The 17673-nt window shown below is 65.0% G+C and overlaps 1 protein-coding gene across 2 annotated transcripts; it reads right to left on the bottom strand.

Moving 5' to 3' along the window:
* Positions 1 to 506: 506 nt before the first annotated feature.
* On the bottom strand, positions 507 to 17600 carry ADSS1 (adenylosuccinate synthase 1). Of its 2 annotated transcripts, XM_055556780.1 has the most exons (13): positions 17327 to 17599; positions 11403 to 11505; positions 8343 to 8405; positions 7540 to 7590; positions 7268 to 7334; positions 5894 to 6001; positions 5711 to 5792; positions 4961 to 5087; positions 3708 to 3862; positions 2758 to 2882; positions 2142 to 2239; positions 965 to 1114; positions 508 to 893 (listed from the first exon to the last, which is right to left on the bottom strand). In XM_055556780.1, exons 1-13 carry the CDS (start codon positions 17516 to 17518, stop codon positions 841 to 843), a joined length of 1374 nt encoding a protein of 457 aa, XP_055412755.1. In that variant the 5' UTR covers positions 17519 to 17599; the 3' UTR covers positions 508 to 840. The 2 variants fall into 2 exon arrangements, with proteins under 2 accessions (XP_055412756.1, XP_055412755.1); XM_055556781.1 differs by lacking the exon at positions 7540 to 7590 and having other exon boundaries at positions 507 to 893; positions 17327 to 17600.
* Positions 17601 to 17673: the final 73 nt, after the last annotated feature.

The following is a 17673-nucleotide window of genomic DNA, read 5'->3' as shown; positions in this document are numbered from 1 at the left end:
CCAGATGGCATCCTCAGCTCTAGAAAGTGAGGATTTAGGCCTACCAGACTCCTAGTCTCTCCATGTGTATAAACCCTTCCCTCTCTGAAATGATACCAAAAGGCCAATTATTTTTCTAAACTGACCACAAACTCTGAAGCGTTGAATGAGCCGAGTACGGCTTCCAGTTGAGCACAGACCTCAGTAGGGTCTCTGCAGGTTCTGCCAGCTGAGAAGCGTCTTCTTTTTCCAGGGGACACAGGGCGGGGGAGAGGCTGTCCCACTGAAACGCAGGGGCTGCCGTGTGGGGAAGGGCTCTGGGGTCTAGAGCGAGTCTGCGGGGAGACGTTCCGTTTGGGAAAACATGCTTCACGCCCATGGTCCTCCTCCCCTGGGCTGCTCCCATTCTGTTGTCTGAGCAACAGACAGTTGTTGCTTCCTGACACTGAAAACGTGAGTCACCCCGGCCGCTGATGCTGCCGAGTGGGACCTTTCAGCAGCTAAAAGTCGAAGCAACGGTGACGAAGTCAGAAAAAGACCTGCACGGCTCACTGCTGCTCAGCGGCTGTGGGATTTATTGCTCAGCGGCTCCAGCTGCACAGGCAGCCACGTGACAGTTCACGAGCCAGAAAAGGGCTCTGGTTTGAGCTCACGTGAAATAGCAGGATGTTTAAAAACGTACATGACACTGGCCTTCAAATGTTTCAAGTTGTAGAAATCAGAGGGTTGGGCTGAAGGCTTAAAGAAAAATACAAAAGTACAGAAAATAGCTTTCAAATCTCTTTGTTCACGGCGTTGGTTCTGCCGGCCGAGGAAAGGACACGATGCGGGCCACGCTGCTGGGGTCAGCTCCGGCTTTGTCTAAAACAGCTGGATCATCGAATCTCTGGACTTGCCGACACCAACCCATTTCACTGAAAGGGGAAGGGGAGGTTCAGCCTGGGGCGAGGCGGGTGGAGGGGGTGGCTGGACACAGGGCACCCACCTGCCACGCCGACGTGGTTCTCCACGAACCGGATGTAGCTCTGGGCCTGTGTGGGGAGGTCCTCCCACTTCCGGGCACCCGTGGTGTCCGCCTTCCACCCTGGCAGCGTCTCGTATTCCACCTCCACCTTCTGCAGGATCTCCTGGTTGGCTGCGGACATGGGCTGGGTGAGCCGCGTGCCACAGATGTCCGCGCAGCCACGGGCCTGGGACCCCCAGCCCAGGGTCTGCTTGCCCCAGCGTTCAGGGGCAGAGAAGGCAAGCAGCCCTTCCTGGTTTTCTTAGGGCTGGGGGGTGGTTCTGGGATGCTACCTGCTCCCCTTCCAGCCCAAGGGACACACCACCCTGGACACGGATTCCAGGGAACACCTCAGCTAAGGAATTCTGAGGCCCCTGCTTCTAAAGGGATTTGAGGTCCTGCAGTGTTAGGGTTCCTGAAGGATCTATGTTCCCCTCCTCAGGGCAAGGATCCCACTGGGTCTGGACTCCTGGCCTCACAGCAGACGCCAACCACCCCTGTGGTCAGAAATTGCTGGAAGGAGCTGTCCACCGCAAGTACATGCCCTGAGTCCCAGCACTGCCCTGCTGTGTCCTCTCGGAGTTCAGAGTCAGTCAGTCTGGGGGACACTGGCCGAGAGGACGCATGGGGCTCCCACAGCCGAGAGTCTGCACACACATGCTGGGGGCCTGTGGGGGCAGCTCGCCCACGGCTGCTGGTGCGGGTGGGATCATCCATGACCCCAGGCCAGGCACACAGGAGAACATCACTGCCTTTACGCTTTTTAGAAGGGACACTTGCTTGGTCACAGAAACTTCAGGGAGACCTTAAAAAATCTAACCAAAAACATGTGTTTTCTTAGGTTAACATCATCTTCCTATTTGTCCCAAGTTTTGAGCATCCACAGTCCATGTCTGCTATTTCAGGTGAGTCCCCAGCTCCCGGAAGGTGGGCCTTGACCCTGGGGGTTCCCCAGGGTCTTGGGGTCAGGCTGGCCCCTGAGTCCCTCTGAGCTCTCCCCAGAGTGCGGACGCACAGGCCTCTGCTCGGGGTGAGAATCTGCCATGGACAGAAGTGGAAAGAGCCTCCGACACAGGCTGCCCTGTGTGCCCGACGCACACACACTGTCCCTTCTGCCCAAGACCAGCGGCCAAGGGCAGGGGGGTGGCGGCGCCCGCACCTGGGAAGTAGGGGATCCGCTTCCCGCCAAGCTTGTACGCCACGCCGACCTTGATCTCGTCCAGGGCGTCCAGGATGTCCAGTTTCGTCAAGGCCAGCCTGTCCAGAGCACAGGGAGAAGCCGAGGGCGGTCAGCCGCCGTCGCAGCTCCCGCCCAGCCCCACCCCTCGCTCCTCTGTTTGCAGGACTAGAACAGAGGATGGCAGAGCCCCGACGGTTAGGCTGGGAGCCCAGCACTGCCCCGTCCCCACGGCCCAGCAGAACAGGGGTCTGGACGAGTGCAGGCCCTCTGCTCTGGGCTCCCTCCCCGGCTCCAGGAGAGCCTCTGCACCGCTTCCGGGGGCGGGCCACCCTCTGGCCTCGAGATGTCTCCTTCCCTGTCTGCGCTCAGGAGCCAAGGAAGGGCCAGCCCCAGGGCGCCCTGGACATCCCTCCCCATCACCCCCCGGTGGCCTTGCTGAGTGGAAGGTTTCCGCGGGCGAGGTCACCCTGTGTGGGGAGGACTGTGGCCCTGAGCCCGAGGCCCGGTGGCCCTGCTCCTGCGGCGTCTGGGCAGTTGGTCTGGGCCCCCGGGGGATGGGCGCCCGGGGGGCGGAGGGCGCCTCAGCACCACCCACGCGGTGAATCCGTTGACCATGTGGGCGTATCTCAGGATCATCAGGTCCAGCCAGCCGCAGCGCCGCTTCCTGCCCGTGGTCACGCCCCACTCGTGGCCTCGGCTCTGCAGCAGGTCTCCGATCTCCTGCGGAGTGACAGGGAGGGCCTGGGGGCTGTGGGGATGGAGCCTAAGCCGGCTGCCCACCCCGCCCTCCTGCGGCCCCCTGACGACCACCCCTCCTCATGCCCGCCCCTCGCCCCTCCTCACGCCCACCCCACCCTCCTGCAGCCCCCTGACGACCACCCCTCCTCACGCCCGCTCCTCGCCCCTTCTCACACCCGCTCACTGCCCCAGGCCCCTTGATGGCCACCCCTCCTCACGCCCGCTCGCTGCCCCAGGCCCTGAGCACGCCTGCCCGAGCTGAGCCTCGTGACCAGGCCTGCCCTGGCCTCCTGGGCAGGTGAGAGTGGATCTGCAGACCCCGAAGCTGCCCTCGAGCAGGCTGTATGCTTATTTTGTGCTTCTTTCTCCGGGGTTCATAACCCTGCCCAGCACATCCTCTTCCTGCTCTGGCCCTCGCTTGCCTGCTCAGGACAGGAGCCTCGTGTCCCTCCAGCCTTGTGGGCACAAGGCCGGGGAGAGGAAGGCGGGGGCCGTCCTGAGCTTCCAGAGACACCCAAGAGGCTGGAGGGCAGTTTGCTGGGGAGTTTGGTGGGCACTGCTCCACCCTGCTCTTATCCAGCTGAGACCAAACCCAGGCTCGCTCAGCCCCAGGAGGAAGGCAGCCTGGGCACCCAGAGAGGGATGGGGCCAGAGAGAAGGCTCTCAGCGTCCTTCCTGAGCTGGGGGATCTGCGGGACAGCCACACGGCAGTTGGGGGGCGGCTGGAGCTACAGCCTCAGCATCTTCTCTGCGGCCTCCCCGGTCCCTCCACCAGGCGCCCGCGGTCCCCCGGGGGTGGAGACTCACGTTGATCTGCTCAGTGGGGAAGGCGCCGATGCCCACGCGTGTGGTGTAGGCCTTGACCACGCCGTAGACCTCGCCTATGTTCTGGGGCGGGATGCCCAGGCCGGTGCACACGCCGCCCACCGTGCAGTTGGAGGATGTCACGAAGGGGTAGGTCCCTGCGAGACAGAACCAGCTGGGCTGCCACCCCTCAGGATCTCTGGCGAGGGGTCACCCCAGTGGTCCCAGGGACCATCCACGGGGTGTGGCCAACACAGGGTGTGTGTGAGCTGGTGCGGGTGGGTAGGGGGAGGGTCCCTCGGGTTTGGACAGTTCAGGTGGCCTCGGGGCTGGTGTGCCCCTGGGCCTGGGACAGTGGGGACAGCGGGGACTGCGGGGATAGAGGCCCAGGTGGGGCAGTCAGGGCTCCCGGGCCCAGCCAGTCTCTCCCTCATCCCCGTCCCTCACCCCTCATCCCTGTCCCTCATCTCTGCCCCTCATCCCCGTCCCTCATTCCCTCACATCCTCATCCCCATCCCTCATCCCCTCTCATCCCCACCCCTCATCCCTCATCCCCGCCCCTCATCCCCATCCTTCATCCGCCCTCATCCCCATCCCTCATCCCCATCCTTCATCCGCCCTCATCCCCACCTCTCATCCCCCCTCATCCCCATCCCTCATCCTCATCCCCGTCCCTCATCCCTGTCCCTCATCCCCATCTCTCATCCCTGTCCCTCATCCCCACCCCTCATCCCCCTTCATCCTCATCCCCGTCCCTCATCCCTGTCCCTCATCCCCATCTCTCATCTCTGTCCCTCATCCCCTTCCCTCATCCCCCCGTCCCCACCCCTCATCCCCACCCCTCATCCCCCCTCATCCCCATCCCTCATCCTCATCCCCGGCCCTCATCCCTGTCCCTCATCCCCATCTCTCATCTCTGTCCCTCATCCCCTTCCCTCATCCCCCCCATCCCCACCCCTCATCCCCACCCCTCATCCCCCCTCATCCCCATCCCTCATCCTCATCCCCTTCCCTCATCCCCCCATCCCCACCCCTCATCCCCACCCCTCATCCCCATCCCCACCCCTCATCCCCACCCCGTCCCTCATCCCCAGCCTGGCCTCCTCTCCCCCCTCCTGGCTGAGGTTGCAGGAAGAGGGCAGTAGCACTGTTTCCCGGGCACAGAGGGCAGCCTGGTATGGAAGGCGAGCCCACCACAGCTGTCTCCTCGGCAGACTAAAAAGGCAGGGCTCGTGGGGCTCTGGCTGGGGACGTACCGAAGTCAATGTCAAGGAGGGCTGCGTTGGCACCCTCCACGAGGATCTTCTTAGGGGGGCCATGGAGCGCCTCGTACATGAAATAAACGCCGTCTCGGACCATGGGGCGGATCCGCTCGGCGAAGCCCTGGGAGAAGGGGCCAGGATGCAAGAAGGGGGTCCACCCGGCTCTGGCCTCCTCCTCACAGCCTCTGGCTTCCAGCAAATTCCTGCCCAGCGAGGCCCTCGGTCTGCACGCATCCCTGTGGGTCCATCCCTGTCTACATCTAGAGCCCCAGACGAGGCTGGAGGAGCTGGGCCCTGGAGGTTTCCAGAAGGGCTCCGTGCGGACATCCCCCTGTCTCCCGCCTGCTCTGTCCCTCTAGCAGTGAGCTGGGACACCTCGAGCTCTTGCCCGCGATGCACGGGGCTGGCCTCTGTCCCCCAGCATGTCCATCCCACCCGCTCCGTCCCTATAGCAGTGAGCTGGGATGCCTTTGCCTCCTGCCCCAGACCGACAGGGTCTTCCTATGGCCCCTGGCGTGTCCAGGGTCGTTTCCTCAGAGAGGACTCGAGGGGCCAGGCCAGCGGGTGAGCCCCTGGCCTCCTGAGAAGACTGCCGACTGGGGGCTCCCACAGGAGGCCTGTGGTCCCCGAGCCCAGCCACCGGGAAATAAGGCCCTATTCCAGGGGTGCCACGGCAGCGTGCGCGGCTGTGGAGGGACCCTCAGTAGGGCCGGGCCTGCCCGACGCCGGGGTGCTCAGCTCTACCTTGAGCCTTTTGAGTTGACCTTCAACGTCCACTTCCAAACTGGGGAACATGGACTGGTGCTGGCGTGCCAGGTTCTTGAATCTGCGGAAACAACAGCGACTGCCACCCCGTCTGCCCAGAGCCCCGCGCCCGCCTCCCTGGCCCAGCTTCCCCCAGCCCAGGGCCAGGGATGGGTCAGGTACCGGGAGGAGAACTCGTCGAAGTCAGACAGGAGGTCGCAGATGCGGAGGCCGGTGCGGGCGGCCTTGGACGAGTAGGCCGGCCCGATCCCCTTCCGGGTGGTGCCGATGCTGTAAGACAGGCCGAGGGCCGTGAGCTTGGGGGGCCCAGGCAGGCCTGCTGGAACTGGGGGAGGAGCCTGGGAACCGGGGCCCCCGGCCAGCCCTCAGCGTCCACCCCCGTAAACCAAGGTCGAGCCGGGCGACGCCCGAGGGCCCTTCCGAGCTGCAGCCCCAAGGGCTGGGCTGCCATGGGAACCCCTGGATGCCTCTGACAGCAAGCTCCAGGACTGGGAGCTGCGGGGGCAGCACGTGGGTCCAAGTCCCGGCCTGGCCCTCCCGTGGCCCCCTGAGGCCCAGTGCCCGGCGGTGCCCTCCCTGGCCCTGCTGCCTTCTGCCCAGCACCGAGGCTGCTGCTCTGGGCACCTGCCATCTCCTCAGAGCTGGAACCTGGCAATGCCACCCTGTACCCACTGCCGACCACAGCCCAGCCCAGGTCAGCGAGTGTGGATGCTCAGCATCGCCACCTGTGTGTGGCCAAGCCCTGTGTGTGCACTTGTGTGTGAGCGTGTGTGTGCACGTGTGTGACCGTGTGCTGTGCCTACATGTGTGTGCACGTGTGTGAGTGCATGTTCATATGTGAGCGTGTGTGCACTTGTGTGTGAGCATGTGCTGTGCCTACATGTGTGTGCACGTGTGTGAGTGCATGTTCATATGTGAGCGTGTGTGCACTTGCGTGTGAGTGTGTGCTGTGCCTACATGTGTGTGCACGTGTGTGAGTGCATGTTCATATGTGAGCGTGTGTGCACTTTCGTGTGAGCGTGTGCTGTGCCTACATGTGTGTGCGTGTGTGTCCCTCTGTATGAGTGTACAAGGCCGTGTGTGTATAATCTATGCACATGCATGCACTGCTTGTGTGTGTGTGCACACGTGTGTGAGAGGCAGGATTCTGGCCTGCTTCGCTCCCGTCCCGGCTTTGACACTGTCCCTGGCCCACTGCAGTGAACATCTCTGGAGAACCAGTGACTGGCCATCAAGGCGGCTAGGCAGGCTTTGGCGCCCGCTGGAGCTTCGGTCAAGGCTGGCCTGGGATTCCAGCAGGGGCGGGGGGCACAGCAGGTGATGGACGGCACGGGCCCTCCTGGGGGTGGCCCTGGGGAGGACCACATGGCCCCGGGAGAGGCGGCTCGCCTGAGCTTCAGGGTGGGGGAGGCGTGGGGTGAACTGACGGACACTGTCCTCGGGACTCCTGGTGGACGCACGCCCCCCCTGCACCTGACACGCCCCCAGCTCTACGGCCACGGACTTGGGGCTGGGGGGAGCGCAGACGCCACTCACTTCTTGCCCTCCTGGGCCTGCCGCTGCACCTCCTGGAGCCCGTCCACCGCCTGGTGAAAGTCAAACACTGCCGGCCGGGCGGGCGGGAGCATCGCGGGCGAGAGAGACAGAGGGTTACGGGGCCTCTGGGGACACCACGGGCCCCTGCCCCAGGCCTCAGCTTCCCCATCTGCCTGTGCTGGCAGTCATCCTGACCCGGCACGGCCTCGGAGAAGGCCTGGGGGGTCTGGGGTCACTTGTTCGCAGGCGGGCAGGGAGGCCCCGGGACTCACCAAGGTGGGCCCGGTCAGAGATGACAAGCCTCTTCTCCCAGTCCTTCAGGCCTGCGGACACGGCATGCGGTCGGTGACGGGCCCTCCCCCGGGGACCTGGGGACATCCACCCGCGTCCCCACGGGCGGCTCTGTCTCCTCATGGGCTCCGTCCCGGCGCCTCCCAGAGCCCATATCCCGGGGCCAGGGCCCGCTGGCTCCTTTCGCGCCTGCGCTGAGTCTGGGCCCCGAGGCGGAGGCTCTGCTCCGTCCAGGGCACCTCAGGGCTGCAATGTCACCCACCTGCTTCTCGACAACCACCGGGGGGCCCACCTGCCCACACACCTGGCCGGCGGCCTTGGTCACTGCCTGCCCGCCTCCTGCCCCTGAGCAGCCCCCAGGGACCACACCCTTCCCTGCAGGGATGTCGGCCCAACCCTCCCCAGTCTCGGGACATCAGGGTCAAAGCCCAGGCTTCAGGGCTCTGTCCTGGAGAGCCCGCGTCTGCAACTCCTGACATCACTGGTCCCCAGTGTCATGAAAGCTCGCCTGCGACAGAGAGGCTGTGGCCTGAAGCCAAAGGCTGGGGCCCCTGGACTGACTGCCTGCGCTCAGGCTTCCGGTGTGAGCAGGGCCAGCAGGCCCGGGCCGGGGGCCAGCGTGGAAGCCGCACCACCCACCCACCTGCCACCACCATCGGCAGAAACCACATGGGGAGCGCCGTCAACTCAGCCGTGGGGAGCACGCACGGCGCCCGGGTGGCGCGGCTCCGCGGGGAGCGTGCACGGCCCCTGGGCGGCGCGGCTCCGCGGGGACATGACCTACCTTTCTTCTCGTTCTTCTCTGCCTCTTCAAACAAGCCCGGCAAGTGGACGACCACTCCATTGCCTGAGACACATGGACACGAGATTGGATTGGGTCACAGACAGAGGGACCCCACACTTAAAACGCCGTGAAACTCACGCGCTTGTGCTGACAGCTGCCTTGTTCATGATGGCTGAGACGGGGAGCGGCCCAGCCGTCCTCAGTGGGCATCAAGACGGATAAAGAAAATGTGGCACAGCCACACAACGGCATTATCACACAGCCGCGAAAAGGAAGGGCATGCTGCCGCAGGCTGCCACACGGATGGACGTAACACACTACATAAAGTGAAGGAACTGTGGAAGTGTTTGTCACTCAGCCACGTCTGACTCTTTGTGACCCCGTGGATGGTAGCCAGCCGGGCTCCTCTGTCTATGGAATTCTCCAGGCAAGAATACCAGAGTGGGTAACTATTCCCTTCTCCAGGGGATCTTCCCCACCCAGGGACGGAACCTGGGTCTCCTGCATGGCAGGACAGATGCTTTACCATCTGAGCCACCAGGGAAGCCCCCTGTGAAATAAATAATAAATAAAGTGAAGTAAGTCAGACACTAAAGGCCAGTCTCTGTATGACCCCCTTGTATGAAGTCCCCCCTTGTACGAGGTCCCCCCTTGTACGAGGTACCCCCTTGTATGAGGTCCCCCCTTGTACGAGGTCCCTGGAGGAGTCAGACTTGCAGGGACAGAGGGCAGGGTGCTGGGGGCGAGGGGAGGGAAAGGGGATGGAGAGTTCAGGGGGGACAGGGCTCTGCAGATGGACATGCTGATGCTGCATGACTAATGTACTCGATGCTACTGAACTGGACGGTTAAAAGTGGTTAAGATGGAAACTCTTTTTTTTTTTTTGCCATGAGAAGGAGCTTAATAATTCTTATTAAGATGGTAAATTCCCAAGATGCAGTTCGGAAGAAATGAGTGGTTAAATTGCACGCTGGGCCAATGTTCCCCGATTGTCACATAGCTCGCTGTCAGCTGTGTGGTGGGTCAGGGTCAGCTCAGATGTGGTCAGCTCACATCTGCTCAACTCAGACCTGCCTGTCCCCTCCTGAGACTTGGCTGTCAGGCAACTGAGCTGCCCAGGGCTTCTAAGAAGATTCCACATTTCAAAAACAATCAGTGCACAGATCTGGGGTTGCCAACTGTTTTGCCACAAAAGGGCATTTACAAAAAAACTATGTGGCCACTGTTTCATCAAATAGAGGGAATCTGAATACCCAGAAAGGAAGTAGGGCATAAAATTTAGAAGAAAATACATGAATTTACATAAAATAAATTCTGTTTTATGAAAGATGGAAAGTTTATATTATGTGTACACTCTATCAAAATAAAAAATGGTCCAAACAAAAGCCTTCATTTACAGAGACAGCAGATGACGGCTGCTGCGGGAGGTCTTCAGGAGGGAGAAAGTGTCCTAGAACTGACCTGGGACGGATGCACCATCCTACCCTCCCGGGGCACATTTCATGGTGCGTAAGTTATACCTCAACAGAGCTGTCGTGCTTGATTTACACGGAAACGGGAAAGCAGGAGGTGGGGAGAAACACAGCCTCCAGCTGTTTGGTCTCGGGAGCCAGGCCTCCCCATCCCCGTAAAAGTGAAGGGGGGTCTGCAGAGGGCAGGCGCCAAGCCCAGCCAAGGAGGGGCCTCACCACGGCCACGAGCTCACTGGGGGCCCAGGCTGAAGCCAAGGCTGCCCCTTCCTCTGAGACCAAAGCCCGCTGGGTGGGGCCCCCATGGCCTTCCTGGGTGGTGAGTCCCCCGGGCGCCGGGATTGGCAGAGGGAGTTGGGACACAGGTCCAGATGGGAGTGGCTCAGAGGCGGCAAGCCACACCAAGCTCGAAAGGTCATCTAAATGCCAGGAGCCCCGCGATGGCCACGGGGCGGGGCCTGGCGGGGGGGCTGCATGAGCGCTGGCACGTCCCGCCCTTGCCAAAGGGCTCCCATCAGTGTCTGGCCGGGCTGGCCCCTGCCCATGCTCCTGGGGGCCGCTGGCCCCATCCACCCCCGGCTCCCGGGACACCGGGCAGACTCCTCTCCCCTCCCCGCAGTGAGCGGTGCTTCCTTGGCCTGGTTCCCACCCAGTCGTGCCCAGCAGCCTCCTGGGGCAAAGACTTGGCCCCTGGGTGCGGGTCCCTGGTGAGCTGGGGTCCTCAGCCTCCACTGGGGCCCAGTCCACACCCATGGAGAAGCCCATGGGCCACCGCCCTTTCCTGCTCAGCCTGACCACCCACCACCCCCCAGGTCCACTGCTGCCATAGCGTCCCTGGGCTCACACCCAGGGCTGGACCCGCGCCACCAGCGGGCACACACTCGCTGCGCCAGCCCTGCTTCCTGGGGTGGGGGTGGGGCGGGGCAGTGAGTCACGCGTGTGGCCCTGCTCAGCAGTGGAAAAAGCCAGAAGGAAAAGTCCCCGAAGCTCCCGGAGTGTGTCCTGGAGGGATGGGCAGGAGAGGGCGATGGGAAGGGGTGGGGGAGGGGGCTGCCCAGGGGCTAGAGGAGGGCAGGGGACAGCTGCCCATGGAGAGCCCCACGCAGACCCACAGGGAGCCAGACCCACAACGTTCGCACACTCACCCATGGGCATCACACGCGCACACACTCACAGGCACGCACACATGTACACAGACTCACACACGTGACACCCACACTTGCCATACACACGCATGCACACCCACACCCTCACTCACTCACACACATGCCTACAGGCTTGCACACACACACACCCGGGGAGTCTGAGCGCTCGGGGAGCCTCCTGCACCCTCCATCCGTCCCTCCATCCCAGGTGTGGGGAGGAGGGGGTCCTGGGCTCCGAGTGCGGCCCCGAGGCGGGGTCCCCAGATCAGAGGCCTCTGCAAGGGGTCTCGGTGGGGCTGGAACCTTGACCTTCTGGGCCCAGCCCTGCGCCCTGCTGCGTCCAGCCTGTGTATGGACCCCCAGGTTCGATGACGTCCAGGCCTCTTCCACTCACATCCATGGGTTCCCGGGCTGCGGTGCAGGCGGGCGGGCAGGTGGGCACTCACCAATGAAGGACACGGCCTTGGGGTTGATGATACCGCTGGGCAGCAGGTGGAAGTCGTACTCCTTGCCGTCCACCACCACGGTGTGTCCAGCATTGTTGCCTCCCTGGGGACAGGAATCTGATCAGCGTCCACCCAGGGAAGCCTGCCTGGCGCCCGGCTCACTCGGGCAGCTCTAAATGCAGGCGCTCAGGAGCCCCCTCTGCGCTGCTCGGGTGGCAGGACTGTGAGACGCTATCTCTGCTTGGGCGTGGGGACCCTGGTCCAGTGGCTGGCTCCGATGCATGTCTGGGGTGCCAGGGCCTGACCGGGGCACTGGGTCCAAGAGACAGGCCGGCCCCCATATCCAGGACCCTCTTGGGCTGATGCTCCGGGAAGGCCGGCTCAGTGAAGCCCCTGAAGCCTCCACGGGCTCAGAGCCCTGCCTGCCCGCCCACGACTCCCTCTGGGGTTCCTCCTCTGATGCAGGGATGATGCAGGGAGCACGGATTCAGGCCCCACTGCCACACAGCCTGAGCTCTGAGGGGACAGAGGGCGGGCAGCACAGCCTTTCCGGGACCAGGAGCCGGCGTGCAACAGCAGGCCCTCCCTTGGGCCTCGCCTCCCACCTAGGAATCAAGTGGGAAAAACCATCCTGAGGCCGACTGGGGTGTGGGGGTAGCCAGGAGGAGGCCCCACGCAGGAGGGAAGCAAGACTCCAGTCCCAGGTCTGGGATCTAGAGGCCAGTGCGGGCCCCAACGTGGGGCCACGGAGCCAGTGAGCAGGGGCCGGGGAGGAGACGCGTCCTGGCTGCTGCCCGAGGCCTCGGAGCCCCACCAGCTCAGCTCCTGCAAGGCACTCAGATATCCGTGGGGCCCCTTCACGGCTGGGCCCCTGCCCTCCACGCCCCACTGTCCTCCTGGCTGGCAGAGGAGGCGATGGCCACTGGCTCTGAGGGTTCCAGCACCTGCACCCCTCAGGGCCCAGCAGAGACGAGCCCCACACATGCGCGTGGTCACTCCCTGCCTGGCCAGGCCTGGCCAAACGAGGGCCGTGTCCTTCCCCGGGGGCACCTGCTCCTTGCAGCAGGGCTGGGGAGGTTCACACACCTTCCGTCTCCCCCACAGAAAGGGCCCAGGTAGGGGTGGGGGGGACCCGGGCCGGGGCACTTTCTCCTGGACCTCCCTCACTTCACACTCAGGCAATTTAAGGAGAGCGGCCGGAGCCCAAGCACCCCTCAACGCCCCTTTCCCAGCCTCCGCCCCGCCGCCCCCAATGGCCCTGCAGACACCAAGTGTTCCATGTGTCACATGGATGTGCAGAGGCCTGTCTGGAATGACCCCGGGATTGGGGGGCTGGGGCAGGTTTGCCTCTAACTGACCCCTGGGGTCACTGGGGTCCTGGTGTGTGTCCTGGGGCCAGTGACCCCCAGAGGCCCCATCCTTACTCTGCCCTCACCTTGGGACACATACAGCGCCTCCCCATACACGAGGTTCTCTGTGTAGTTCATGCCCCTGGTGACCTTTGCCATGTAGGTGGGGCAGCCTGGCGGAGGGTGGGGGGACCCGAGATCCCAGGAAAGGAGTTTGCAGCGAGACCGGGTGGCGGGCCAACGGCCTCCCTGCAGACACTCTCCCTGTGAGCCAGGCCCGCCCCCAGCTGCGTCCTGCCTGCCGTGGCGGGGGCCTAGGCACTCTGCCCTCTCCCTGGTTCTCAAGTGCCCAGTGCCAGCGTCAGCTGGACCGAGCACACTCCACCTTCGTTTGGGGTAAACACCAGTGCCTAGGAACAGGCGCAGGCCGCCGTGGGTCCCTGGGCGGCAAATGACCCCCACTGGCTACAGGGCCCAGGCACCAGGCCATGGTCCACTCCCGGAGTGTAAGCCAGCCCTGGACACTGAGCTCGGGGCCGGCTGACCTGAGGGCGCCCTTCCCGGCAGCTCTGCAGAGGTCCAGGCAACCATCCCAGAGACCCCCGTCTGCCCTCTCCCAGGGCGTGGGTGAGGCCGGGGCAGGGATATACCACCCGCCCCCACTCCTAACGCCCCAGCCCTTCTGTGGTCTGCAGTCCACAGGCCGGGAGATCTGGGGGCATGGCTAGGAAAAGCCACCTAAAGGGACAGCTGGTTCAGAGTCCCAGGCCCAGCCTGGCGGCCCCCTCAGGGCCTTCGCCCCCGGGCTGCACTGTCTCCCTGTCCCCCCAGGTGGACAGGCTCTGGAGGCTCCCATCCGGAGTGACCGGGAGCCAGCCTCACCCCTCTCTCATGCCTGGGGGGACCTCTGCCTCCCTCCAGGTCCTCCCCTCCGTGATGGAGCCTCAGGGCAGGAACAGTCAGCTCAGAGTCCCCAGGGACGCTGACACCGCCCCCACGGCCTGGCCGGGCACTCAAAGTCCCCAGTGGATGCCCCCACCAGGTGCCGCACGTGGAGCTTTCCCACTCAAGGACACAGCAACAGGACCAAGGCCGGCCCACTCCGAGATCTGACCAGCCCCGATGCTTCCTGTCTCTGCAGGTGTCCTCCAGCCCACCCTCTTTGGGGCCAGCGCAGAGTGGACGAACAAGGCACAGAGGGTGGGTGTGGGCGGCAGGCCTCCCAGGCTGTGACTCGGCTCGCGGCCCTGGGCCTGGCCGGGGGTGGAGCCTCTGGGCGGCCACGGAGAAGCGGGTTTTTTCAGGATCCTGCCCAGCAGGCAGCAGCCAGGGGTCTGCCCTCCGGGTGGAGAGCCTTGTGAACTGACCCCCACCCCCACCGAGGTCTGGGTGAAAGCGTGGAGGTCGCGAGCCCAGGCAGTCCTCGCGTGCCTCTTTTTGGGTGTCTGCTCTGAGGGACTCTACCATCGGTCCACCCATCCATCCGTTCACCCCAAACAGAACTGCTCTGCGTGTGAGGCACCAGAGTGAGGGAGAGGGGAGGGCAGGAGCCCCAGGTGGGTGCACAGGTCTCCCCTGCCCAGGGCCACGACTGCCCAGGTGACCCTGCAGAGGCTCTCCCCCTGGAGCCTCTGCTGGGGGACAGGTGTCATCAGAGGCTGCACACGTGGAGGCACTACCGGGCGTCTCCCCCAGTGCCCCCGACCCGGGAGGCCCCTGGACCAGCCTGGGGTTCGGGGAGGGGGGGCGGGCATTCCCGGCCTCCCTCCGTGGGAGAGAGATCCCAGAGCACCGGCAAGCCACAGGACGCGGTCCCTCACCCCGCAGGAGTGAGACCACTGTGCCCTTGGTCACAGCTCCCAGGAGCTGATGGCGCCCACCAGGGCATCCCGCGCTGGATTCCTGCACCGAGCGGCCTCACTGCCCTTGGAGGGGGGAATTGTATATAAATCCTGCACGGGTCGCCCTGAGGCCTCAGGGCCGTTGTGGGGCCCAAAGCCTGCTGAAGGTAACTCTGGAAACGGAGGGAGGGCTGGCACCGTGTCCTGGGGACAGGACGCGGCGTGGGAGGGGCCGTGACCGGGGCCCTGACAGGCAGGCCAAGCGCGTGGGCTCTCCGGCTTCCATCTGGACGGGTTAGGAGGTGAGGCAAGTCAAACAGCAGGAAGGATGCCCGCAGGCACCGCAAGAGAAAGCCCGGAGCAGGGGCGGGGTCTCCCAGGGAGTGGGCGGAGTGCGCGGCAGGCGGAGGCGGCTAGGGGTCGCAGTCGTGTGGCTGCAGCGGGACCTGGGCCAGGAAGAGGGAGGGGGCGTTGGGCGGGGAGTGAGGGGAGAAGGGAGCCCTGGAGCCGCGGGGGCCCGGAGCAGCCCCCGGACCTGCGCCCAGGCTGCAGGGGGCCTCCCGACGCTGGGGGAGGGTCGGGCCCCATCCACAAGGGGAGACGGAGGCAAAAAGAACAGCAGGGGGTTAAGCCCCAGGTCTGTGGACCCTAAGGAAGGCCTTGGGGGTCTTGCGGTGCATGCTGACCGTGGGCCCCAAACCCCCGAGATGGGGAGCACCGAGGGTGGCCACTGGGGGTGCCTCTGGGCAGGTGGAAAGTGAGTTCCCCTGAGCCAGGCCGCTGAAAGGCTTCCCAGGTGGACCAAAGCCCAGACGGAAGACGGGCCTGCGGGCGCCGGGAGGGGGTGCAGCGGCAGGACCAGAGTAGGGTCCCCGGGAGGCCACGGGGGTTGCGGCTGCCACTCGGGATAACCCCAGGCCCAGGTGACAGGCCAGGCGACCCTTCTGGTCAAGGGCTGGTCAGCCCTTCTAGACAGCCACCCAGGCAGGGCTGGGGCCCCAGTCCACCCTGCCCCCCACCCGTGACTCTGCGGCCAGCTGCCCGCTGCCCGCTGCCCTGGCCCATAGCTCCGAGATCGACCCAGTTCTGGGGCCAAGTGCCATGTGAAGGCCACAACTCTGGGCTCCAGGCAAAAGCAGTCCTCCTGGGGTGGGGGCTGGACTCTCCCTGTGCCAGCCGGAGCCCAGCACTGGTGCCAGGCGGGTGTGGCACGCGGGAGGACCCATATGTGCCTCTTTTTCTAACAGCTCAGTGGCTCTGGTCCCGTTTCCCTGCCTCAGCAGCTTGTTTGGAGGCTGGAGGGGAGAAATCACGGTGGGCTCCCAGGACAGCTGGAGGCCTGCAGGGGGAGAATGGATCTCAGGGAGAAGCTGGGTCAGGGAGAGGGTGCCGTGTGGGCTCCCATTTGGGCGGGGGGCTCCAGGCGGCTCTGCCCTTGCTTGGTCCCATCCATGGCTCTCACAAGCAACAGGAGAGGGCAGGGCCTGGCCTGCCAACCCAGGTGGCAGAGCAGGGAGGGCCTTCCTCCAGAACCGCGTCAACAGTGGGGAGCCCAGCGGTTCCGAGGCGAGGGCCCTCACGGACACCTACCAAGCCCCGAGGTCACTTCGAGGAGGGTGGGTGAGGCTGCCCAGAGCGGGCAGGTCACACGGAGGGCCCTGGGCGTCACGGCTGAAGCAGGCAGGCCCCCCGAGGGGACATGCAGCAGAAGGCTGCACCCCCGGGGCCAGGGGAGGGGGTGTGGACTTGCTCGCTCTGGCTGAGGGGCTGAGACGGTGGGAGGCTCCCGCTACTCCAGGAGGCACCTTCCAGGAGGCCACAGTCGGCCTGCGAGAAGCGTCTGCCCCAGTGGGCACGCTGCCCCCCACCCCACGGTGGTGCTGAGTCCTGGGCCCCGCCTGGCAGGAGCTCAGGTGTGAGGTGCCCAGGGGGCGGCCCTTCCTCACTTCTGGCAGCCTCCCCGCATGGGGCTGTGAGCCTCAGGAGCAGTGTACCCCTCCAGGCCAACCCCCTGCACCCCAAGCGCAGCATGGCCCCGAGGGGTGCAGGAGACAACAGACGGGGTACAGAGAGCAGCCCGCAGTGGGCAGGGGCCCTTGGGGGACAGAGCTTGTGTCTGGCATCCTGGGTGGCACCCCCAGCCTCGGGGTCACCCTGGCCAGAAGACCCAGGCTCCTCCCTCTCCTCCTTCGGGCCCTGGCCAGCAGTCCTGCCCGGGTCTCTGCCCCTGCTTGGCTGACCCTCCACGGCTCCAAGAGGCCATGCCTGCTCCCACTCTGGGCTCCAGCCGGCAGCCTCCTCCCGCACACTGACCCCTTGTGGTCAGCCAGCCCTGTCCCAGCCCTAGACAGAAGGAGGAAGTGTGGAGTCTGGGTGGCCTCCAAGCCACTGGGGACCTGGGGTCTCCGCCTCGCCCCCCACAGTGCCCGCCCCAGTGTCACACCCATGGTACACCCCACCCCCTGAGGATCGAGTGTCCCCAACTCAGCGACTTGTATTTATAGCTCGGCCCCTGGCCCACGGCCCTGGGGGTGGGGCCGGCGGGGAAGGCGGGGTCCCTGGGGGAGACCGTGGGGGAGGGAAGACGGTCTGCCCCGAGTGGGTGGGGTGGCGGCTGGGGAGGGTGTCCCCGGAGGGAAGGCGTCCAAGGGGCGTGTTGGGGAGGGCGGGAGGGCAGGGAGGGCAGGGTCCGTCTGGATCGGGGTGGGGGAGGGGCCCGGCGCCCGGCCCGCACCTGGCAGCGGCTGATGATGTCGGCGTCCGTGGCCAGCAGGTCCACCACCTTGCCTTTGCCCTCGTCCCCCCACTGCGCGCCCAGCACCACGGTCACCCGGGAGCCGGTGGTCGCCGCCTCGTGCTGTAGCCGCCCCCGCTTGACGCCGCCCGCGCTGGGGGGCCGATCGTTAGAGGCTCGGGTCCCGGACATGCTGGCTCGGTTCGTCCTCTGCGCTGGGCCGCGCGAGAGCCCGCCGCACCCGCGCGCCGCGCCATTAAAAGGAGCCGGTCCGGGGCGGGGGGCGGGGCTGGGGCGGGCTCTCGGGCGCCGTGACGCGCCGCCTGGACCTCGGGGCCGCTGGTCCC

This window comes from Bubalus kerabau, chromosome 19 (assembly GCF_029407905.1).
Source record: "Bubalus kerabau isolate K-KA32 ecotype Philippines breed swamp buffalo chromosome 19, PCC_UOA_SB_1v2, whole genome shotgun sequence".
NCBI classification, from domain to species: Eukaryota; Metazoa; Chordata; class Mammalia; order Artiodactyla; family Bovidae; genus Bubalus; species Bubalus kerabau.
The sequence above is the reverse complement of the archived record's forward strand: the minus strand, read 5'-3'. Positions and strand labels throughout refer to the sequence as shown.

What these genes read in the sequence shown, in the direction of transcription:
- ADSS1 (XM_055556780.1), bottom strand. Translation starts at nt 17,518, where the DNA reads ATGTCCGGGACCCGAGCCTCTAACGATCGGCCCCCCAGCGCGGGCGGC. An exon ending in CAGGCCCAGGAGGGCAAGAA is followed by an intron (nt 6,002 to 7,267) that starts GTGAGTGGCGTC and finishes CCTGTCTTACAG; the next exon opens with CATCGGCACCACCCGGAAGG. An exon ending in GCGGATCCCCTACTTCCCAG is followed by an intron (nt 1,115 to 2,141) that starts GTGCGGGCGCCG and finishes CCATGTCCGCAG; the next exon opens with CCAACCAGGAGATCCTGCAG.